The following is a 25,335-nucleotide window of genomic DNA, read 5'->3' on the forward strand; positions in this document are numbered from 1 at the left end:
ACTTTACATTGATCAAAAAGGTCTTAAATAGAAGCTAGAAATGGGTGGACACCCTGTAGATGTGCCACCCTGTCTTCCAACCATGTCGAAATTTCTTGGAATAAGTAGCTTAACAACTTTTCCTAAGACACCAACGATTTAAAAGGTCACCAGTAGAAGTTAGGGCTTGGTTGACACCCTGTAGGTGTGTCACCCTGCATGTCAATAATTTTAAATAAAAACCACATTCATATACAACAACTTTTCCTAAGACACCATTTTGCTAGGTTGCTTACTTATTACGTTAAAAAATAAGATTTCAAAATATCTACCGAAGTACTGGCAGTGTTGGCAAGAAATATAATTTTCAGCACTTATTTTGAAATGCCTCTTTTAAAAACTTGGTATCTTTCTCCAGAAGCAAGATAGGACCATACTTTCTTCGGGAAAGTTTTAGAGGACATTCAGGGCTATACTTCTACGGTGTTAGTTTTTAAATTGAGTGAAAAATGAAAATTATAAAAATCAAAATGTAAAAAAGAGGGTTTTCCCATACAAATTTCCATACAAATTTGAATCGCTTTGCGGAAAGCCGGGTCAAATCCAATCGGTCCCAAATTTTGGGGGGATGTTTGGGGGCCCAAATGGGACCGGAAAATGCCTGTTCTGATTGAATTAGTCCATTTTGAATTTTTACCATACAACTTCAAGCCACCCTAGTATACATGAAGGTGGGTCTAGGACAGGCCTGCCCAACCTTTTCGGCTCAATTTTCACATTTTTGATCGTCAAAATTACAATTGTTCATTTTTTCATGGCTTCTTTGATGGAGTCGGTTCTCAAATGACCAGTGAACATAACTTTTCCAAAAGTTTGAAAAAATATTTATACAAGTCGTTTTAATCTGCATTTTACGTCAAAAATCAATCCGACCCGCGGGCCGGACCAATTTTTCACTTAAAACTTACATAAAAACAACCTGCAAACATATTTTTTCAAACTTAAAGTTATGTTCACTGGTCATCTGAGAACCGATTCCATCAAAGAAACCATGAAAAAAAAAATAACAATTATAATTTTGACGATCAAAAAAGTGAAAATTGAGCCGAAAAGGTTGGGCAGGCCTGGTCTAGGAGGTCTAATTGAGAAGTTCATTTTTCGAGTGATATTATAGCCTTTCCTCAGTCAGGTGAGGAAGGCAAAAAGCCTGCTCGAATGGAAATGCTCCATTAGTTCATCCGAATGGAACACCGGCATTCAATTAGAATCTACGTGATGGGAAATCAAGTATCGGACTAACATACCCATCCACTTCCCAGTGACCGTACCAATGGTCGTGGCCGGTACCAGTATTGATCAGCATAGGGGCGATTCGAAACTCATCTTACGCGGCACGTGGATGTAACTTCTGGAGGTCCTGGTCAATCACGGAGTAGCAACAAAGTATGGGCACTTTTGCATATATCTAGGGTCCTCTAACTATATGCTTTCATCTGTTACAATTTGGGGTGCAATCTAATCTAATCTAATAATCTAATCTAACCCTAGCGCAGCCAGTCTTTCGAGGGCATCCTGGAAAATGCCTTAGGTTGATTGACGCCTAGCATCCTCTTGTCATTATTAACAATTGCAGTGCCCCAATGCAATAAATTGCTTTGAAACATCACAAACGTTAAAGCGGCCAGGCCAACTGCGTAAAGTTTACCGCAAAGATGATTCGTTGAATTGGATTGAGTTTGAGCACGAATGTTCAAACAACAACACATTTCTAAATCTACAGGGGAGGAAGAAACGTGGGGATCCCCCGCTCACGTTCCTGTTTGTTTAGGTAATTTATCGTTGGGAGCCACCATGCTAAGAAGTTTTGGTGCTCCGGGAACCTCTAGGGATGGGACACTGTATTTCCACAAATGCCCTGGACACTACTTGCCGTGGTTATAGCGCCACAACTCGCTTCCTGTGAATAGAAAAATATATGGGTAATTTAAATCAAATAAAAACATGAGTAAAATTGGCAACCCCTTTAACCCCACTCTCAATTTTTATGTTCTCAGTTTTTTTATGAATGAAGTATATCTTAGCTTACCTTTTGATGTAGTCGAACACCTGCATTGCAGGAACGGACTTACCTAGCACCACAAACCTTGTTTCACCAACACCGACTCACCAAAGTCGGTCGACGCTAGAGTACCGATGTATTGTACGATCAGTACCTAGCTGGACTCGGTCACTGGAAACGACCGGCGGCTCAGTGACCGACGAAATAGGCGGCGGGCCAGATGCGGGCATAAAAATGTCAAAATCACATCCCCCCTCACTTCGTCTCACCATCCAGCTGCAGATTTGTTGACAAACAAACGGAGCACGCGGTCGCATGATTGCGGCATCGAGCCAGAATAAGGGGTGATCATGTGATTAAAAATGAAAGTTTTTTCAAGAAAAATAATATTTTTCCGATTGAATAAAAAAATTGCGAGCATGTTCAAACAATTATTCCTGATGTCGGAGAAGTGATAAAAAAGCAAAATGTTAATCCATAATTTTTCTATAAATTGATTTTTTTCACTCCAACTGGGAACCCCTAGGTCTATCCACGACCGTTTTCAATGACCGTGAGAAGATGCCAGAAAATCCAGCTACGATCTAAATCCACAATAGATCCTCGTGAATGACGAAACGACCATCTTCCTGTCGTTGTATGCGTATGCGTGTGCTGCTATCAGTTGTGGCAACCAGCTATCGTTGAAGCACGCGGTAGCAGGATTACAGATGGAGTGATCATCGCGATGATGGCAGCCGATTTTCTCAAAATTATGCTTAACTCCGGAAATCATGCGCACGAAACCCGTTTATTTTCACCATTACTGATTTTCCTTTTTACAAGCCAGAAAGATGGCTCAAACTGCACAAATACTGGCACAAATCTCATGCAACGCAGCCGCCACAAATCACAATCTTGTTTTTTCCTGGATAAATTTGCCTATCACGAAACCAGTTCCACTGGCAAACTTTGAGCAGAGCAAGTCGTGCACTCAATCTATTTTTCTTCAAAACTATGCCCCCATAAAACTAATAACTATTTAAATTTTGAACTGGTATGATCTTCTTGTTTCACTATTTCCAATAACTTCAACACAGTAAAATGATTTTAATCTTCATTTAAAACCCAATTAAACTGGTCACACTGCCAATCTGAGCGAGATGCTCGCGATTACTCTCTCTCGCACAAAAGCTGACAAACACACCGCGTCTTCACTCGTCCGTCACGCTGCCGACCACTCAAAAACTGACAGCATACATTCCTTCCCTTTCTGTCCGCATTTTGGCATTTTTGAAGCGTAAGCTCACGCTCGCTCAAGTCACTCACACAAACACCCACGCACACGAGAAAAAGAGACATAAAGAGTACTCGCTCCCACCAACACCATGGAAAATTATGATGCTGTTTCTGTCACTGCTGTCTATTTCTCTTCCTTTCCGAAAAGTAACCATCTTTCAGCCTCAAAACCCAAACTTTTTTTGCGAGAAAAAGCCACTAATTTAACTCGGAAAGTCGAAAACTTCATCGTTTCAGCAATGAAGGCGATCTAAACCGTCAAAAAAACACATTTTCCGCGTCGATACGATCAATATTCACTCAAATATTTCTATTTTAAATCACGAGCTATAAAACCGAACTGAACCGGGCAAGCAGTGCTGCCAATCCTGTTACAATTTGGGGTGCAATAATCCAAAACTTCGCGTTACATTATGATGATGACAGGGTGGTTACAACTTTCCCAATATCATATCCGCGAAAACCGCGCCGAGCTTTTTCAAATCCGCGAAATCCGCGCCATACATTTTTTCGCGAAATTTTAAAATAATTCAGGGTTTTTAAGTACCTATTAACTATAAGATACAAAACCACTTTTATCATACAAGTTAGAAAAAGTATTTCTTAATTGTTCATTTTATAAGAACTAAAAAATCTATTCGACTATACTAAACTGCAGTGCAAATAAATTTCATACCAAATATCAAGAAATAAACATTCGATATAAAAAATGAATATTTGGGTGAATCAAACTTTTTTTATTCTAATATATTTTATTTTAAATTAATATTCCATCTTTCATTTAACTTGGTAAGTTTGCAGAAATGATAATTCTACATCAAAATCTGATACGTATTTTTAATGCAATCCAAATTTTTTTTTTGCAAATTAGCTTAACCAGCTCCCAATAGAAAAATTGATATAGCTAGCAATTTTTGCGCAAATGAAAGCAAATCATGTAAAAGCTTAAAATCCGAACATATTGAAAATAAAAAAAAAATCGCCCAACTTAAATAAATTAATACCGCTAAACAGCGATGACATTATTAATATTTCGAATACAAATATTCTTCAACTGGATAAGTTTGTTATTTGAAAAAAAAAACATGTACTGGGTTGGTCAGTAATGCTTTTTCCAAAAAGTTTATTTATATATTTTATGAATAATACTAACAGAGATTCCTAAAAACTTGTGTAAAATAAATTACGTCAAATGTGTTTGTACCATTGTTTCTTTTCTCTTTTGAAAAACGAACAATCAATTTGTTTCTTTGGAGATTTTGTTTTAACTTTAAATATAATTAATTTAAAATGGAGTTTCAGAATGTTAAAATTTAGCTGAAATATTAACTAATAATGGATTTTTTTGAATATCTATTGCTATTTGAACGAAGTTTCAAGCATATCGTCGCTTGTGTGCTATTGTGACACGTCCTATCTTTCTACATCAAACGTGTCACAAAGTAGCACACAAGCGACGATATATTGAAACTTTTAACTTAAACAACTACATTTTTTCTCATGAAAACGCATAGAAACAAACATGTATTGAAATTTAAAAAACGAAATGTCACAAAGATTTCGAAAATGTTGTCCGCTTTCTGATTTCAATGTCAAATATAATTCATAATCCATTTATTTAATTCAAATAAGCTTGGAAAGTCTTGACTGAAAAAAAAAACGGAATCGACGTAACACCTTATAATGTGGCCCTCTTAAACCTTGCAGTTTCGTCAACGGATCCACAGGCGTGTATCGTTCTTTTTGCGACAAGACTCCGCCTCCCGGGTCTCCTAAGTGTGAAGGTATGGGCACGGGGAGAGGGCACCGAATACCTATATTTACACTTAGAATTTTCTTGACTTCTATTAATATTAATATTTTATCAAATTAAAATAATTTTAATTTATAACATATTTTTTCAAAAATAAATTTTAATAATTATTTATGGATATCCATTTTATGGCTGGAATCAGAGTGAGGTCATTTTTAATATCTATTGAGCTTAGCTCAGTTATCATCTTTAGAAATTATAAAATTAAAAATAAACAAAAAAGGGCACCAATCTTTGTCGTGGATCGCAGTATGGTGATCACTACATGAATGAAATCAAAAGTTTAATCAGAACAAACTTTGTTGATTCAATTTTTTCAACATCCAACAACCAGCCTTTAGCAAATTAAAAAAAAAAGTCTATGAGAGCTTTACAGTTTTGACTTTGTTGTAGGCTTAGAATTTTGTTTTTAATTTTTATGTTATTGTTCTTTTTCCTTTTTACCAAAGATTTATTAATTTAGTTTGAGCCAAATAAGATTAAGTCGAATAAGATACACAAGAAATTTAAAATGTATTATTAAGATAATTTTTCATAAACATTGATTATATTTTTCAAATAACATTTTTGAAGCCATGAAATAAATCTGACAAATATTGAATAACAAATTGACAAAAATTCTTGCAAAATTTTCAACAATGATTTTTGAAATTGTCAAAAGCACTCAATTCCAAATCAAGACATTTTATATGAATTAAATTAACAAAAAAATATTTAATAAAAAAATATTTTTCAGTTTTGTAAATCCGCGAAATCCGCGCCATCGCTGACTAAATCCGCGCCAAATCCGCGAAAATCGCGAAATTCGCGAAATCCGCGAAAATCGCGAAAGTGTAACCACCCTGTGATGATGATGATGATGATGGTCCCACCTTTTACCCCTACAAAGGTTTGAGATGGACGAGTTATCGTGTTGATAATATGGTTTAACATTAAAATCAGTTATGAAAAAACGAGCTGATTTTCAACGCAAATATAAATTATCCTTTCAATAAGCTCCATCATTACAGTTTACTTTCGTAGATTACTAGTTGATAGGCCTGTAACTGTATCAGCTTCAAGGAAAAGCATTTGGTACTAACTACTGTTCGGAACACATATAGTTTTACTTGTGTCTATATGAACTGGGTTGCTATTAAGCGCCAAGCTTCCGTGGCCGAGAGGTTACGGGTTTCGCCTTGTAAGCGGAAGGTGATGGGTTCCTGTCTGGCTCGGCAAAGTCAGATCCCTTCAAAGAGTAATTCTACTCACTGGGAATACTGACCGGTAGGGGATGGGTTTCGACTAGCGGCGTACTGGGTTTCTAATCCAGAGGTCGTGGGTTCGATTCTCGTACCGGGATGATGAAGTTTTTAAAGATAACAAAAAATAAAAGAGCGCTCCCTTATTGAATTCTCCAGTATAGTGACTTGTTCTAATACCGCGTCACGCTACCGAATTCAATTCTCGATTTAAAACATTATTGGCATGAAACGTCCAGAACATTTACAAACCTACCATCAAGTTGTAAACGTCATCGCGTGGTACCAACAGACCAACAAACGAGTGTCGATTCGCAGGCTAAACGCTTCCGGCTTTACCTGGCAACGCAATCCACAAGGAATTAAGTTCTTTTATTTACACTAATTGATATTCACGTGTGGCTCTTCAGCGCCGCGTACTCGAGGTCGCCGCAGAGTTCAGCAGCGGTCTACAAGTTATCGTACACACGAACTTCTTGCAGGAACGCGCGTGCACATGTGTTCATACGAGTTATGCAATTTGTACAGGAACGGATCGTTCTGCGAGCGTGAGTTAACCCAGAAGGTTCGGAGATCACGTACGGAAAACTAGATCGTGATCAGTAGCTTCAAGTCGGCCCTATATCGATCATCCTGGCATCGAATCGTGCTAACCCCCAACCTAACCTAACCTAACGGTTCGTGTTCAATTGTTCTACATTGTGTAAAGTCTACGACGATTCACATGCAAACTTCTCTTCCGCATTCGATTGTTCACGATTGCAGCAAACACCTCATCGTTCTTGACCCACGTGCGTCGTGTCTAATGGATATGACAATTACGCCGGTGATGATGCTCGAGACGACACGCAAAGCATGGCTCGATTAGAAGATTCTAGAGCTTCAACAGGCGACCCCATCGGAGCGAAGGAGGAACGTGCAATGTCGAGGGGAACTACTCGATAAAAACACTTGAACTCGTGTGGCAATGTCGAGAGCTGCGCGATCGTACTGCGCCTTGAACACATAGCTGTCACTATGACAGTTATCGGATTGATGTTGGTGAAGGCGAGAAAACTGTCAAACGAGGGGTAAACCAATCTTGAGCTTTTGCTAACATTTTGCGGTGAATCACTCGAGATGTCGGTGTCTGGCATCTCGTACATCACAATTAGTGTAAATCGCGTTGTTCGCGAGCGAATTGTTTGGCTTAATGTATGCTATTCTGGCGACCGGGGGTTCGCAAATGTAATTTCCTAGAAGTTATTCAGTTAACAGCGGCGGTAGTGGAAATTATCCGGCGGTTATTTTACTCGATTGAATTGTACTTTCAGAAGGTATTTGACGTCACTATTGTGACGAGGGGTCACAAGATTGCTGAACCATTGTCCTTCGCCTTGCATACTATTCTATGTCAGCAGTGTAATTTCACCACAAAACGTCACACATTCACCTTGGTGTCTACGTGCCAGTTCGTAGCGATCCAGCTTTTTTCACACTGTATCAAAAAAAAACCTCCACACCGGTCTGCTCTTTAACCCCCCGGACGAAGCCGCTAATTGGAATTGTATATTGCTGCGTCACTCTCCAGGTAAAGTTACAACGTGGAACTCCCGTCACAAACGGGTTCTACGGCCTTCCTGTCAACGCTACACGATGCGAAGCTTCTACCCAAAACCTGAGTGCAACACTATTTTTGCTGCATGGGCAAACAGCTCCTCCGTATTCGTGATTGAATTCGCGGACATCGCTCAATCTAGACTAACCTAGTTCAACTCATACCCAGCTATTCGCACAGATAAGATCCGCTCGACGACTACAAGGTCTTGTCTGGCACAAAAAAGAAAACAAATAAAACCCCATACAAAAAGCAAACATTAACGGCTATAACCTCGAAACCAGCGTCGACGGCGTTGGAACCCTCGCGACCTTGAAAGCAGGTCTCGTTTTGTCTGTCTTCTTTCTTTTTTGTTTGCTTATCCGTCAACACCTACACCAGTGCAGCTCGGAGAGGGCCCTACGCCATCGCCATATTGCCGAGAAGGTCATCCTCCATTAAGAAACCCGCCGAGAGAGAGAGTGCGAGTGGTGAAACAATTTCGAATCAAGTGTCGGCGGATGTCTCATTGAATTTAATCAGTTAGTGGCGGAACATGTGTATTGCAGGATTTAACAGCGAACGAATGGCGATAAGACGGCGATCCAAAATTGAGACATGTTATCTGAGCGGGCTCGAGACGACGCGCTTGGTGACAAACCAACCCGAGCAAATTCCGCTTGTCACTATCGCACCTTTGAGATAGAAGGCGTTGGTGCTCCAAAAGTAATCAAGGTGGGTAACGCTCAAGGTGAGGTAACTGTCAAACAAAGAGTTGTAATCATTCAGCTTAAAATTTTGCAGATTGTAGTTTTCAAGATTACCTTGAACATTGTTTACATTGGATGTACAACTTACAATCAAGGTAAAGTAGTGAATGGTAAGAACGGCTGGAATCGTCCAAGTTGAGACTGTCGAACTTGAGCCAAGAGGTGTATCGTAATGTGGCGAAATCTTTTCGCGCAACCAGTTTGACCGGTTCAAGGCGAGAAAAAGCCAGCGATTTCAGTTCTGTAACCGTGTTCCCGTTTAGACGAGGAAGAAGTTAAGTGAAATTTGGGTGTGTAAAAACAGTTAACAAGAGACCGCTAACGTGGGATTTACGTGCCGTATCAGGACTGGAAATAGAAGCCAAGCCGAGAAATTCTGCCACGTGCACGTTTTATTTAATTAATGTTTTAGATATCGTAAACATAAACGTGACCAAACGATGAGAGCAGTAATTCCCGTTGGTTTGAAAAAGTCAAGCGGAAAAATTGACGAACTGTCACCAATTGCAACTATTTCCTATTCTCACCGTCATTCAAGGCTATCAAATGTCAAGCAAGATTATTCCGGAAGAACTTCATGCGAAGTTTCCGTGTCGGGAAAGTTCAAAATCTTTGATTCCAGCGAAGGAGAAGAATCAGCGGAAGTAACAAGCAGTGAAGGTATGTTTTGTAACTCAAGTTCACCAACGCAAGGTGAAGTTTGAAACGAATTTGATGTTTTGCACAATTTCGTTTTTGCTGCATTGGAGCACCCGCCGTCGAGCAGTTTTTGACAGTTCGCTCCATAAGGAATACATTATAGAAAAAAGCAAAAACTGCTCGAATGGAAATGCTCCATTAAAATTCAGCTTGACATTGAGCAAACAGAAAATTCGCGAAAAAAAATTATTGCTTTTTGAAAGTGACTGCAAATTTTTCTCACTACAGAGCGGATTCGCTAATTCGACTGGAAAAGCATTCGAATGGAGCATTTCCATACGAGCAGTTTTTGCTTTTTTCTACAATGTATTTCTTATGGAGCGAACTGTCAAAAACTGATCGACAGCGGGTGCTTTATTAGCGAATCTGAATTCGTTAATGGAGCATTTCCATTCGAGCAGTTTTTGCTTTTTTCTACAATGTATTTCTTATGGAGCGAACTGTCAAAAACTGCTCGACTGCGGGTACTCCATTGGAACGACTGACAGCTGTCAAATGCTTGAAACCACGTGCTCGGAAATCGTCGAACAATGGGATTGAAATCCAGAGCAACATTTGAAAGGGGCGGTACTATTGAGAATGCAACCCCTTGCAACCTGTGTGCCCCCACTTTACTGCGCCGCCAGTGCACGCGCTAGCTGTCAAACGCTGCTTTGGAGGGAAGCTTCACTTCGCCTCACTTCAAGAAGAGTTACCAAACGAAATACACGCGCTTTATCTATCGTTTAACTAAACCGCGTTTTATTGGCCGCGTCGGTCGTCCTTCCGCCGTAACACTTTAGGTTACGGTGCCCAGTAACGCGTAGCGAGTGAGTGAAAGTGAAGTTATGGCGGAAGAGGACAGGAGCGAGCGGTTCTTTATGCCGCTGTTCGACGGGACCGAGTTTCCCGCCTGGAAGTACCGGCTGATGGTGATGCTGGAGGACGCCGAACTGCTGCATTGTCTGGAAGTGGAGGCGGCGGACGATCCGGCGCTGCAGGATGCAGAGGGCGATACTGAGGCGCAGAGGGCGGCGAAAAAGGTGTTGCTGGCGAAGCGTTTGAAGCAGGATCGGAGGTGCAAGATGCTGATGGTGTCGAGAATCCACAACTCCCAGCTGGAGCATGTGCAGGATCTGAAGACGCCGAAGGAAATTCTGGACGCCTTGGTCGGGATCTTCGAGCGCAAAAGCATCGCCGGTCGGATGGCCGCGCAGCGGAAACTGATGGCCCACCGCTATGTTTCCGGGCCGCTGAAGGACTTCTTCCTCGAGCACGATCGACTGGTGCGACAGCTCCGCGGAACGGGAGCGGTAATTTCCGAGATAGACGTCGTCTGCAACCTGCTTCTCAACATGGGATCAGCGTACGCGACAGTGGTCACGACGTTGGAGTCGATGGAGGAGAAGAAACTGACCATGCAGACGGTGAAGTGTCGTCTTCTCGATGAAGAAGTCAAGCGATCGGCGATAGGTGTCGAGTTGGTCACCCCGAAAACTGAGTCGGCGGCTTTTGCTGGTGACAAAGAGTCGCGACCGAAGAAGAAGCTGAAGTGCTTCGGGTGTCAACAAGAGGGGCACAAGGCCGCTGATTGCCCGAAGAAGATGCCGGAACAGAAGGAGCCGAGGCCAGCGACCGGGAGAACATCGAAGGCGAACGCTGCTGAAAGCAGTGGTGGCGAGATTTGTTTTGCTGCTGAGAAGGGTGCAAGATACCCACCGGAAAAGTCGAAGGTGCGATGGATTGTGGACTCCGGCTGCTCGGATCACCTTGTCAACGATGAGGCTCTTTTCGAGGAATTGAAGCCGCTAGCGAAGCCGGTAGAGATTGCGGTAGCCAAAGAAGGGCAGTTCATCGTGGCGAATCACTCGGGAACGGTGCGGCTGCACACCGTCGTCAACGGCGAGCGTCGGCCCTGCTCGGTGTCGAATGTGCTGTACGTTCCGGCTCTGCGGATGAACCTGTTTTCGGTGCTGCAAGTGGAGAAGAAGGGCATGCAAGTGGTGTTCGAGAAGGGGAAGGTGAGGATCTTCAGCAATTCCGAACTGGTCGCCACCGGTGCGCGCCGTGGTCAGTGTTACGAACTCGAACTGTACAGAATCGGAAGTGTTGCCAAGATCCAGCAAACGGAAGACGATGTGCCTGTGATTTTGATTCGCCGAGCAAACAGTGTTGAGGAAGAAAGTGTTGTGAAACGCGACCCAGGAGAAGACGAAGAGTTCGAGAGCTGCTCCGAGCCGGACGAAGAGGTTCTTGCTCCTGAGCCCGCGCCTGGGCCGATTGGCGGTGCTCCTGCTCCAGCTGCCAGACCGGATCGGAATCGGAGTCCACCTTCGTGGCATCAAGACTACGAAGTAGAGTACGGCAACTCCGCTTTGAGCGCTCTGTCGTATGTTGACGACTTGCCTGAATCGCTGGACGAGCTGCGGAAGAGACCGGACTGGGAGAAGTGGCAAGCAGCGATGCAGGAGGAAATGGATTCGCTTCGCAAGAACAACACCTGGACCCTGGACAAGCTTCCGAAAGGTCGGAACGCCGTGACATGTAAGTGGATTTTTAAAATCAAGCCTTGCGACGATGACCAGCCCGCGCGCTACAAAGCCCGATTGGTGGCGCGGGGTTTTAGCCAGAAACGAGGATTTGACTACAACGAAACATACTCTCCTGTGGCTCGATTGGACACGCTTCGTGTGGTTCTAGCGTTGGCAAACCGCGAGCGAATGGTCGTCCACCAGATGGATGTCAAGACGGCATTCTTGAACGGAGAGTTGTCCGAGGAAATCTTCATGCAACAACCGGAAGGTTTTCCTCGACAGGACGGCATGGTGTGTCGTCTGAATAGATCGTTGTACGGGCTGAAGCAAGCGTCGAGGTCGTGGAACGAGCGGTTTCACAACTTCGTGGAGAAACTTGGATTCCGACGAAGTGCGAACGATCTGTGCCTGTACCTGCGCGGTGACGGCAAGCAGCAAGTCATCCTAGTCCTCTATGTGGACGACGTGTTGGTGATTAGTCCGTCGGAGAAGCTGGTGAAAACCGTGAAACTCTGTCTTTCGAACGAGTTCGAGATGACAGACCAAGGAGAAGTCCGGAACTTTCTCGGGATGAACATCGCCCGGGACAAGGAAAAGCGCATCATGCGGATCAGCCAGCGTCGATACTTGGAAAGCCTCCTTAGCCGTTTCCAAATGGAGGACTGTCGACCGATTGGAACACCGATGGAGAACAAGCTGAAGCTGCTTAAGGGAGAAGTTGCTGAGAGAACCACGCAACCGTATCGCGAGCTTGTCGGTTGTGTGATGTACGTGTCATTGACGACCAGACCGGATTTGGCAGTCGCTGCCAATTACTTCAGCCAGTTTCAAGCTTGTCCTACCGACGCACACTACGTTCAACTACGTCGAGTGCTGCGTTATATTCGAGGAACGTTGGACTACGGGCTGGTGTTCCTAGGTGACGACGAAGGACCGTTGCTGGAAGCGTACTCGGATGCAGACTGGGCGAACGACATCGTGGATCGTCGTTCTGTGTCGGGAGCTGTCTTCAAAGTGTTCGGCGCTACAGTCAGCTGGATGGCGAAAAAGCAAGCGACAGTGTCACTTTCATCGACGGAGGCTGAGCTGGTGGCACTTTGCGCTGCTGCGTGCCATGGCCAATGGCTGCAACGGGTTCTTGGAGAGCTGGGATGGGACCTGGCGGGACCTGTACTGTACCACGAGGATAATCAATCGACGATCAAAATCGTGACAAACCCGAAAGACTCCGGCCGGCTTAAGCACATTGACGTGAAGCATTTCTTTGTGCGAGAGTTGGTTGAAAAAGGAAGAATCAAGGTGGATTACATCCCATCGAGTCTGCAGCAGGCGGATTTCCTGACGAAGAGCCTGCCGGCACCCGCTTTCAGGAAGCTGCGCACCAGCGTTGGAGTACAGGATTGCCGTGTTTGAGAGGGCGTATTGAGAATGCAACCCCTTGCAACCTGTGTGCCCCCACTTTACTGCGCCGCCAGTGCACGCGCTAGCTGTCAAACGCTGCTTTGGAGGGAAGCTTCACTTCGCCTCACTTCAAGAAGAGTTACCAAACGAAATACACGCGCTTTATCTATCGTTTAACTAAACCGCGTTTTATTGGCCGCGTCGGTCGTCCTTCCGCCGTAACACTTTAGGTACGACATTGCTCTTACGGCCTTTCATTACACGCGTTTAAATGGGACGAAAGGCCGTAAGAGCAATGTCGTACCGCCCCTTTCAAATGTTGCTCCAGAAATGTCAACATCAGTTTGACAACTGATTTTGACGTTTGAATGCTTTTTAACTCGAATACGTTCGAATTAGCGGACATTCGAAGTTGCGAAATTCGAATGGAGCATATCCATTCGAACAGTTTTTGTTTTTTTTTTCTACAATGTATTCCTTATGGGAGAACTGTCATTTCTACCACTCGAATCGGGTGCTCCATTGACGAATCCGCTCTGTATATTTTGTCTGCCTGTGTGGATCAATCGGACCGCGCACTATAGTCTATAGACTTACAATACGGATGTTGCCGGTTTGAATCTCGCGGCAAACGCAACAAAATCTCAATTTTAATATAGGAATTCGGTGCCTGTTTCCTGTACTACTAACATTTTGGAGACCAGTTACTTATCCACCTAGAGGTGTTTGGGGCCATCCTCGCAATTGTAAAGAAATTTTACCCAAAATAACAACACCAAGCCTTCAAATCGGGCTTTGCATCAGGGCACAACGATATTCTATATGTAAACAAACATTACGACCAAACTAGACCGGTCGAATTGGGTCCTAAAATGAAGCTTAGATTGCTGATATTATAGTTTACAGCGATAAAGCTTATTTTTCTGAGTACAATGACCCTTTGTACGACCACAAAGAGTTTAAAATGGATTTTTAAATCAATTTTGAAAAATTTACCTCGCGGTCCTTCTTGACAGAAAAGTTCCTACTTGACAGCTCGTTCCAAGGGGACCATAGTTGATCCATCGAAAAAATTTTGTCAATATTTTTTTGCATTAAAATGAAAAGAAGTGATCAGAAATGGTTTTTAATCGTGTTTTTTACCGTTGTACATAAAAATTTACATGGGGCTTTAGTACCCAATTGAATGTGACGTATCAAAACTGACACGAGTTTGACGTATCTGAACGAGCAATGGAGCACTTCCATTCGAGCAGATTTTGCTTTTTTTTTCCTTCAATGTATTCTTTATGGGAGAACTGTAATTTCTACCACTCGAATCAAAGTATGTAGATTAGATAAGGTAAGGCGGAATATCGCAGCTGTCAAAATAGTTAAGGAGCTATTAAACTATGACACACAGACTAACAAATTCGCACTTTTTTGTGTTTGACTGTTTGCCCAACTCGCTAACTCGTTTGCGGCAAACTCGCAAACAAAGCCAAATGTATGCAGGCTGACATTTCTGCAAACAAATGCAGGCAAACAAACACAGCAGGTAAACTGCCAAACTGTCAAAAAGTTGGTTTGTTTTCGAGTTTATTTGTTTGTTTGTTGTAGTCTAATAGCTCCTTTAGCACGAAACCCGGATTTTATATGAGGATTTTGAGAAAAGTGCAAATTTGACCATTTTCACGGCAAATTTGACCGGATTTTTTTCTGTAGGGGTTTTAAGCATGCCAAACTTAACCGGAATACGCTTTTAAAACAAAAATATTTTTTCAAAAAAATTAATTCGATACAGTGAAACTTCTTTTTACGCGGTGCGTTACGTTTTTCTAATTTATAGATTTCTCTGGAACGACGCAACATTTTTGCAATGTTTTAAAAGCAATTTGTAGGTTTTGTTCATGTCTACAAAACACCTTTTGAAGCTTGCAAAAATAATGTATGGTTTGAGAGAAATCTACGAAACAAAAAGCGTAACGCCACCACGTAAAAAGAGTTTATCGGTTCAGTTTGGCATGCTTAACAACCCTAGAGGAAAAAAAAACGATGAAATTTGGCCGGAAAATGGTCAAATTTACACTTTTCTAAAAATCACCGTATAAAATCCGGGTTTCGTGCTAACTAACTATTTTGACAGCTGGAAAACCTGCCTTACCTTGCTAATCTACATACCTTGCACTCAAATCCGGTGCTTCAGCAAAACTTGGCAGTGTTGACAAGCTCAAAACTTAGGTTGTCAAACCGATTCAAATCAGAGACGGTTAATGCCTGTGATTCGTTGACAAACCAAAAAGGTAAATAGATCACTTTATTCGGTAGACTTCGATTCTATATTTTACTTGTTTTAATGAAAAATTAAAAAGTTTAGTAATTAGAAATGTTTAGTTTTTTTCAACAATTCGTAATCCAACTTAATGATCTCAACAAATCATGTTTGCGTTTGCCATTTAACAGTAGGTCTGGCCGTAGATGAAGAGGATGTTGAATCCACATTCTTTATGAAATTGTCGAGCGATTTGCTGTGTTTTTGAATAAGATTAGCAAAAATAAATAAGTAAAAGTCGTTAAATCATTAAACGTCAGAAATAGGTTACAACAACTATCCTGACACGAATTGACGGCGTCATTTGACGTTTAAATCATATAGACAAATATTGACAGATTTTCCTCAATAACAACCCTTCCTCGGTCGCTACTCACAGATAAATAACTGAACAAATAAAATGCTTTCAAGGGTAAGTTCAACCTACACCAACAACAAAATGCGTGGTGCACCATGAACACGCAATGCAATGCATCCACGGGGTTCATGCGCATCACAACTGAACCAAAACATCAAACTCAACAGATTCCACCGCCGACGACGAAGGGCAGAAGATTCAACAGGTGTCTGTGAAATGCTTTCCGAAGGAACGGAGATGGTGTGCGTATCATGCAACCAAACCTCAAAGAAAATTCGAGCAGTTTATCGACAACAATCGACGACCACGTAATCGAAGCAGGCAGCAACAAAACTTGAAAGACTTAACATTAATGGGGATCAAGAAGCGAACAAAAGGAAGACTTACCCAAATGAAGCTGAAGAGCAATTAAATCCGGCAATCTTCTTTTTCGGATTCCTTCTTTTCCTGACGATGAGCTCGTTGCGATCGTCCTTGATAAAAGGGAGGAAGACAAGACACGGAAACATGCACGGTCAATACACAACTCTCCGAAAGCGGGTTTCGATTTCTTCGCGTACCGCGCAGCCAAAGGCTTGCGGCTAACTAAGGAGTTAAGCAAAGTAGTTAAGCAGAGTAGGTCAACGCTACCGCCGCCGCGCTGCAGTTACGCGAAATTCCTCTCGGCAGGCCTTAACACATGTTTGCTCAACCATAACAATTTTTCGCGGCACACGCGGACTTTGGACCGATATTGAAATCACCGAGCTGGATTGCTGAGACGTTCCGGGACTGGGGAAGATTCGAGAGGAGGTTGAAGGCAGAACTTGAGAGAGCAAGTGAAGCTATCTCTCTTCCGACGTCCAGATTGACTTAGTAGCAGCTTAATCGTCTCAATGAAGACACGGCGCAACACAGACGCAGAACGCAGATCTTCGACATCTACCCAAAGTAAACGAAGGGAGATGAAACAAGTTACAGAGACTAAAGCGACTGTGGCGTAGCACAAGAAACACACACGAATGTGTGTGGTAAGTGAACGTCAGTGTGACACAACTCCGAGGCTTAATTTTCTCCTCTCCAGTCTGTCTTCTTGCTTAATTTGCGACCGAACAGGTTTTTATGGCTGGTCTACCTGCGCGAGCCTAGTAGTTCCTTCGAATTGGAAAAGTGCTAATGCTTGAAAGCAAAAAAAACGCGTTTCGTTTCTGCAAACCTTTCCCAACCAAATAGGCACTCTCCACTTCTCCTCCTCGAACTTCTAGTCTGCCTCCTTCTCCGAACTCCAGTCCGTACTTTAGCACGTAAATCAAGCTACTACCAATTGCGCGCACGAATTGCTGAGTGATATAAAATTTAAATAAAATTACACACCACTGCACACACGAAGACCACGACTGCGATTGGCGGGGTCCCCTACAGGAGAAGTTATCAGCGGCACGTACGCAAAACGGACGCGGCAACCAACTAAGAAGGTGCAAAACACGACCACTTCGGACCGAGACTACGAACTGAATGACTACGAGCGTAAGCTGCCCCGCTGGAAGCGATTGACTAGTCTTCTACTTCTACCTCTTGACTGCGACCTGACATTCGAGTAGTTTGCGCGCTAGTGACAGATACGGTACGTGTGGCAGGTGCTGTCAAAAGCAGACTACATACGAATGCGTTTCTGAAGGGAGCACCGGCACACGGAGTCGGTGGAGAGAAAATTTGTTAGATTTGCGTTTCCCAATCACGGACTTCACATTCAAGTAATCTTGACGGCAATCACGAGATGATGCTGTACGAGTAGTGATAAGAAATTCAAATTTGTTCTGGGAAATTTACGACCTCCTGGTCCAGCTGGTTTCACGATTTTCCTGCTTCTTTCTTCACAACTCGTCGTGCCTGCGAAAAGAAAAAATGTTTCGTAAGTGGTCAACAAGGGACTTTCTTTCGCAAAGCAGTAACCGTCTCGCCGAGTTTATATCTTAAGTTAGGTTTTTTTTTTATTGTAACAAAGAGAACTTTTCGTGTCTATTCTTGGTTGCGGCAGCGGCGGCGGCGACAACGATGACGACGGTTTCAATCACGGTCGATCTCAACTCCTCGCGAAGCGGAGATCGGTTGATGTTAGTTTGTGTGTGTTTTGTTGAGTGTTGTTTTGTTTGTGTGTGTGGAAAGGGTAAAGTAAAATTCGTAATCCTACCTTCAAGCGTAGCTTGCGCAGTTTACTTGAAGATTTTACCCTGGTTGAACTTGCGTCCCTTGCTGTCGGTGCCGGACCAGGAGAAGTACTGCGTGACCAGCTTCTTCGTTTCCTCAGACTTGGGGTCCAGCTTCTTCCAGTCGTACACTTCGTAGTCGACCTGCCAGTCGGGGGACAGCTCGAAGGCGAGGTCCTGACCGCGCCAGACCCACACGCCGGAGATGGTGCTGTTGTTGTCCTCACCGAACAGACACACGGACGAGAAGGCCTGCTTGCGCATCTTGTCCAGCCGCTGGAACATGCCGGTAATCAGGTTGCAGCTCATGAACACCTTGGTCAGCTCCTCCGGGTACTTGTACTCGCCGTACCAGATCGAGTAGTGTTCCGGGTCGAACTTTTCAAAGAAGTACGGGATGGACTTGGCCTCGTCCTCGTTCGAGTAGCAACGCTTGAAGTCGTCAAAGTTGAACGTTCCCTTGGGCATGGCATCGAACGGGTCCTTCGACTTGGGCTCCTCGGCCAGAGCCAGCTCAGCGGCGTCCAGCTCCTCGGCGGGTTCCGCTTCCTTTTCCTTCTTGGCCGGGGCCGGCTTCTTTTCCTTCTTCTCCTTGGGTTCCTTCTGCTGCTGCTGCTGCTGGGCACCGCCGGTCTTGGCCTGGAACTCGGCGAACTTCTTCGGGTCAATTTCGGCCACCTTGGCGCACATGGTGAAACCCTTGACGACGGCCTTAACCTGGGGCTGGTTCAGCACGGTGTTGAACCAACGGGTCAGACTGCCGAACGGAGCGCGGAAGGACGGATCCAGCACCTTCTCGTAGGCGCTCAGCAGCGTGGCGAACACGACAATGTCGGCCAACGTGAGGCGCTCCCCGACGAGGAAGGTCTGGTTCACCAGACGGCTGTTGAGCGCCGTCAGCGTGGCCTTCAGGTCCTGCTTGGCACGCTCGACGTTGTTCTTCTGGAACTGGATGATGCCCATGAAGGCAAACACCCACCCATGAACCGCCGGCAGCAGCTCATTGTCGGCCAGGGACAGGAACGACAGCACCTCGGCCTTCTCGAGGTCGGTCTTGCCGCGGAGCTGCTCGTTCGACACGTAGTACGCGATGGCGTTGCTCTCGGTCAGGAACTTGCCGTCGGCGGTCTCGAAGGCGGGAACCTGCGGAAGAGAAATGTGTTTTGGTAACTCACTTTTTTTTGGTTCGGTCATACTCATCAACATTCACATTAAAAAAATCGATCATTTTTCCCTAACACAGACGTGAACATCAAAAACCAAAAGCAAAACACATATACTGTAAGACTAACTTCATCTGAGACGTGACGAGGTGAAATTATTGACGCCGCTATCGTATTCGCCACGTCCACAAATAACTGGAAATCTTAGGAGGATAGCGATTTTGTTGCTGCCAAGAACTTTTTTGTGAATGTTTGTTGATCAAAAAATTGTCACTCGATTATCTCGACATTGGCTGAACCGATATTGTCCGTTTTGGCCTTAATTTGTACTTCAAAAGTTATAAGCACCTTTTTTCTGAACATTACTTTTAAAGCTGTATATGCACTTCGGAAGGAACCGGTCAAGAAAAAAATCAAATGGGCAGCAGCGGCGGCGAAAGCAAGCCAGAGAGGGTTTATAAATGCCCCAAGAAATCGCTCCCTCTCCTTTGTTCTGCTGTTCGTAAAACTGTTTCTTGACCCCTTTCCTTCCGAACTCCGTACTAGCCTTAAAGCAGAAACAAAAAAGCGTTTCCCGATCACAGACCTAAACTTCTTTTTTTTCCAAGAACATTGGCTTAGGGCTTTATACGGGGTAGCAATGTCCATGTTTCCTCACAACGACTTATCCGTAAGGTTACTGACCGTGACTCATATATTTCCGAACGCTGATGCAATCCGAAGTGGCCACGCGCCAACCTAAATTCCAATACCAATACCGAACATCAACAACAAAAAAATCTCGACTCACCTTTCCGAGGGGGAACTTCTTCAGGAAGGCCTCGCTCTTGTTCGTCTGGCCAAAGACAAAGTCGGACGCGACGGTCACCTTCGCGCCGGAGAACTGGGCCGCGATCAGGGCCTTGTACGCGCGGAAGTTTTCCGGGTAAGTGTAGAGAGTCTGGAAAACAAAAATCGAAATAACAGTTAAGGATTAGAAAATATACTATTCTAAAAATAATTCCCATCCCATCCGTTCTCGCTCCCGCAGCCGTCTCGCTTCCTCCCCTCTGCCAAACCCCGGCTAGCTTGCCGTCTCACTCGCGCAGACGTCAAACTTTCGCCGGTTGGGAACCTTCCAACCGGTCGGAAAATCCCACTTTCAGGCCACTTCCGGGCCGCACTTCGACCGCTCTCCACCCCGATACTTACACCGGCCATTTCTAGCGACGTTTGAGCACTTGCAACACGGTAACGAACTCGATTTCACCGGTCAACTGCAAAACTCGTGTGTTTTGCACGTACGTGTCTGCCCGCAGCGGAAGTAGAAAGAAAGAAGTCTTGACGTCTAGGAGGTCGCCACCGTCGCACAGGTTCTGTTGTCAACTCGGGCCCGGTCAGGGATGTCAGCCTCCACTTTGAGAAGTCTGGACTAGTTTTGTTGAAAAATCTGTGCGTGTTTGTTCATCAGGCGCATTCATGAAATGACAGACAGCTGACCACCAAAAAGTCTTTTCACATCAGCCAAATTTAGCCAGAAATGAAAAAAAAACGAAAATTTATTCACGTTTTTTTAGTTTTCTATCCATTTAAAAATAATAAATCTAATTTAGTATTTCAGCACAAACAAAAAAGTCTGTAAAACTTCAACAAATCTGTTCAACTGGCAACTAACAGAAACGAAGAGAATTATACCAGATTTGACAGATTGAACAATCATTGAAGTGTCAGTGGTGACGCAAACCAGCAGGGAAGATTTTGGACGAGTTCAAATACAGGGGTGGAATGCAAGGGACTGCTCGAATTTTTGTGACTTAATCAGCGAAGGTAAAAAGGAATCGAGAAATGGAGCCCCCAACGACGAGCAGTTTTTGACAGTTCGCTCCTAGGTTAAGGGGTTACATACATGTAGAAACTCACAAAATTTCATATAGGCAATCAAACGTCAAATTACCCTCCACCAGAGAGCGCTGAAACTTGGGGTGATGTTTTCATTATTGTTGCGATTCCGCAAATGAAACAGGAGATAATTACAACGAACAAATATACTTTATTACTGACTACTCCTAATAACTAATTCTTCCCGAGATAGCTTGTCTTGCCGGCGCGAGTGCGGGAGTAGAGTGACGGCACAGATCGAGTGCATCCGGTTAGATGACAGATCGGCGACCGCTGTCACGATGACATCAGTCAGCTGGCAGTCGGGGCGAAATAGAGTCGCACCCCAACAATTATATCCTACAGCGAGTAAATTGGTTTGAAATTTTAAATTGTTTTATTTCATCATAAAATCGACATTAATAGCAAATTATAGCATTTTCAGGTAAGAAATAAATTGCTTAATTGATATAAACGAAAATATTTTTGTGATGGCCGATTTAACCTGTTCATTATACGATTCAAAATAAGAGAATGTTTTAATCAACCAAAACCTAACTAATCAATTCGACGCCAACATTTCAAAAAGCATCATGTACAAACCATGCGTTTTGAGAAAAACGCATTTGAATGTTGAGCATCCATTTTCAATTACCATTTTTATATAAAAGTAAGATGTTCTAATGATAACAAACGATGAAAAACGTTGCTTTTGTTGATACTTGATCATCCATATTCAATAAAACATTATTTCTGTAATTTTATTTGAGAAAAACAAACATAACTTCTTTTGAACTCACCAACGTCGATATCACCCTGCGTCGATATCGCTGAGGGTGGCGCTTTGTTATGATTCGTTTTTCTTCGCCGAATGTACATGGCGCTTTTTTCATGTTGCTTTTTTTTCGTCACGAGGTTTATGTAGCCTTTTGTTTGACAAGTTGACAGGGCTATATAAACAGGGACTGCTGATGGCAGAGATTTTGTTTATGTTACTTTATTTAAAATCAAGATTAAACAGACTTTACTGAAGTAACTTTTGCTCATTTTTGGTGGAGAGGTAGCTTATTAGAAGTACTTTCAGAATATACAATAACCCAGAAAGTGTCAAAATGTACATGATGTCTTTTGAAATGTTACCGTCGAATTGAGAATGTAGATTATTCAAGTGGTCAAATATTTTTAAAGTCACTTCTACCGTAAAAGCAAAGCTCTGCTTGAAAAATGACAATTGGAATGATTTTCAAAATTAGCAATCTAACCTCATTCTTACGTTTTCAATCCGGATCTCAGAATTTTCAATGAAAAAGGCAACTTAGCAAAGAATCAAAAAGTCAATCGATAGAACTTTTTATTTCTTACCTCCTGCTAACTATATTTTATTCCAAAAGATCATTTTTCTTTTAAAAAACCTTCAAATAGTTTTTACTCCCCTTTGCACTTATCGCGCAAAAACGTAAACGTAACCTCGCACCAAAGTTCTTCTACTCGAATAAAGGTGGCGAATCGAGTTTTTAGCTTTAGTTTTGGGGGCCTATTACAGAATGATTTTCAACCACTCCTGAAAGTTTCATGAAGATATTACACGATCAAACCTTTTTAGAGACGAATTTAAGCTCAACATTTTGCCGTGCGCACAGCGGACTGTCAAACTTTTTGAGCGTTTTTCTCTATAGATGGGATGGACCAAATTGGCTGAAATTCAGGGTGAAAACTCTCAAGACATATCCCGTGTGCATGACGAAGCCCGATTTTAAAATTTTGCTTTTTAAAAAAATACAAAAATCAAAAACTGACGATTTTTTATATGGAAAGCATAAAAATATTTTTATTTTTTTAAACCTTTTTTGGGAGCGTTCTTTTATTACGTAACGCAGTAGGGGGGAGGGGGTGTCGGAGGCCGTGTTACGCTCCATACAAAAATTTTAAAATTTGTATGGAAATTTTGTTACGAGGGGGGGGGAGGGGTCTAAAAGTCCGATTTTTCGCGTTACGTAATAAAAGAACGCTCCCTTTTGAAAATCAGCCTTCGCCATGCACACAGGACGGGTCTCCACCAAAATTTTGAGACGTTTTGGTCAAGGCAGTGTTGAGATATCGTGGCACCCGTTTTTTGAAACTGCTATCTTCAAATAGCTATATCTCGGAAATGATACAACCAAATTTTTTCAAATTTGTATTGATAATAGATGAAAATGTATATTTGAATGCCCTGAAAACAGGTTTTAAATAAAATGAAGTGTGCGCTGACACAAAACTCTGACTTTTTTTTGTCGATTTACATGTACACTCAACCCCCGGTGGTTGGTCACTTTTTCGTTTGACACTTTTTTAGTTTGTACCCCGTTGATTGGTCAAAGTCAAACTAAAAAGTGACGAACTGTCACTTTTTACACGGCGCTCACGCATACTATCAAAACAAACGTTTGGTAGTGTGTGTGAACTCCGTGTAAAAGGGGTGTCAAACTACAAAGTGACCCCTTCGTTTGACAACAGTTGGTGTCAAACCATCGGGGTTTGAGTGTATGTAACCCCTTAATTCGCTATATAAAAATACATTGTAGAAAAAAGCATGAACTGCTCAACGGCGGGTGCTCCATTATTGTCCATTTTTCTTAAAAGAACACGCCGCGCGGCCTTTCAGAATGCGCTGCAGACATTGTTGCCAGCGATTTTCTGCACTGTGAGTGCAATAAAAACATACCTGGCAACAATAAGGCTTTCTAGTCAGAAATTTACCAACACATTCAAAGTATGTTTACATTACAGCTGGACGTTTGTTTGCATCACGTTTCCTATCTCTTTCTAGCAAAAGTTTTTTGTCAGGCGACTTCTAGCTGGTTTTTTTGACTGACCGCCTGATATGTCAGCCAACATACTTTGCAGGGCTGTGACAGCTCGAGCTCGATCATTGTTTGCATCAGGACACTGTGTCGAGAAGTTCGTCATTTTTGGGTTAAATTATATTTTTTTCACTGGGCCTAGAAAGCCTTATGGCAAACGATTTCAAGAAGAAAATCAACAAAAACAAAACGCGCTGTATGGGATTTGACAGCGCGCATTTGCTGAAAGTGCGGCGCGTCTTTCCGAGGCTGATTTGCCGCCTATCTTTCAGCAACCACAGCAACTGCACAGAAAGTTTAACTCCATGTTGCAGATTTGACAGCTGGATTAATTACCGAAGTTGTATCAATGGCTACACTGAGCAAAACTTACACAGCTCAACGAAGTGTTCTACACATGATCTGGCCCTGCTGTACAGAGCACTCAAATATCAATCGCAAAACATTTGAAATTTCGGTTATTGCCCATGAAATAATGTCAATAGCCAAACACTTAAATCGACGCCAACATTTCAAAAAGCATCATGTACAAACCATGCGTTTTGAGAAAACCGCATTTGAATGTTGAGCATCTATTTTCAATTCCCATTTTAATATAAAAGCAAAATAAGATGTTCTAATGATAACAAACAATAAAAAACGTTGCTTTTATTGATACTTGATCATTCAAATTCAATAAAACATCATTTCCGTAATTTTATTTGAGTAAAACAAACATAACTCCTTTTGAAATCACCAACGTCGATATCACCCTGCTGTCATTGAGGGGGGCGCTTTGTTATGATTCGTTTTTCTTCGCCGAATGTACATGGCGCTTTGTTCATGATGCTTTTTTTCGTCACGAGGTTCATGTAGTCTTTTGTTTGACAGGTTGACAGGGCTATATAAACAGGGACTGCTGATGGCAGAGATTTTGTTTATGTTACTTTATTTAAAATCATGATTAAACAGACTTTACTGAAGTAACTTTTGCTCATTTTTGGTGGAGAGGTAGCTTATTAGGAGTACTTTCAGAATATGCAATAAACCAGAAAGTGTCAAAATGTACATGATGCCTTTTGAAATGTTACCGTCGAAATCTTAAATGGTGTTGAAAAATAAAAGTACGTACAAGCGATTTACAGGTTCTCGCTTGCTAGTCGTGCACGCTAGAAGACGAGAAAGTTTTTTGTGCTATTAGTTCTTGCCTCGCTTCTAGCCTTCGATGAAAGTCGCGCAAAAATCAATCAGTGAAACACCTCGGTTGAAACACAAACCAATTAGATCTATGATGTGGCTATCCAGGTTT

General features: G+C 42.9%; 2 protein-coding genes across 4 annotated transcripts in view; both read right to left on the bottom strand.

Moving 5' to 3' along the window:
- The window catches only part of LOC120412639 (NADPH--cytochrome P450 reductase), a 29,935-nt gene extending 12,424 nt beyond the window's left edge, over positions 1–17,511 (bottom strand). For 2 of the 3 annotated variants that reach the window (XM_039573221.1, XM_039573198.1), the window contains exons 1-2: positions 17,352–17,511; positions 16,386–16,471 (exon numbers count right to left, since the gene is read on the bottom strand). The gene's annotated coding sequence lies outside the window, so the exon portion shown is untranslated. The remainder of the gene's footprint in view (positions 1–16,385; positions 16,472–17,351) is intronic. The other variant, XM_039573212.2, reaches the window with a different exon arrangement.
- A 431-nt stretch (positions 17,512–17,942) lies between these two features.
- Positions 17,943–20,698, bottom strand: LOC120412670 (elongation factor 1-gamma). The gene is made up of 3 exons (XM_039573236.1): positions 20,539–20,698; positions 20,138–20,287; positions 17,943–19,327 (listed from the first exon to the last, which is right to left on the bottom strand). The coding sequence occupies exons 1-3, from the start codon at positions 20,545–20,547 to the stop codon at positions 18,191–18,193; spliced, it is 1,296 nt and encodes a 431-aa protein (XP_039429170.1). The 5' UTR covers positions 20,548–20,698; the 3' UTR covers positions 17,943–18,190.
- Between the last annotated feature and the right edge of the window lie 4,637 nt (positions 20,699–25,335).

This window comes from Culex pipiens, chromosome 1 (assembly GCF_016801865.2).
Source record: "Culex pipiens pallens isolate TS chromosome 1, TS_CPP_V2, whole genome shotgun sequence".
Lineage (NCBI taxonomy): Eukaryota > Metazoa > Arthropoda > Insecta > Diptera > Culicidae > Culex > Culex pipiens.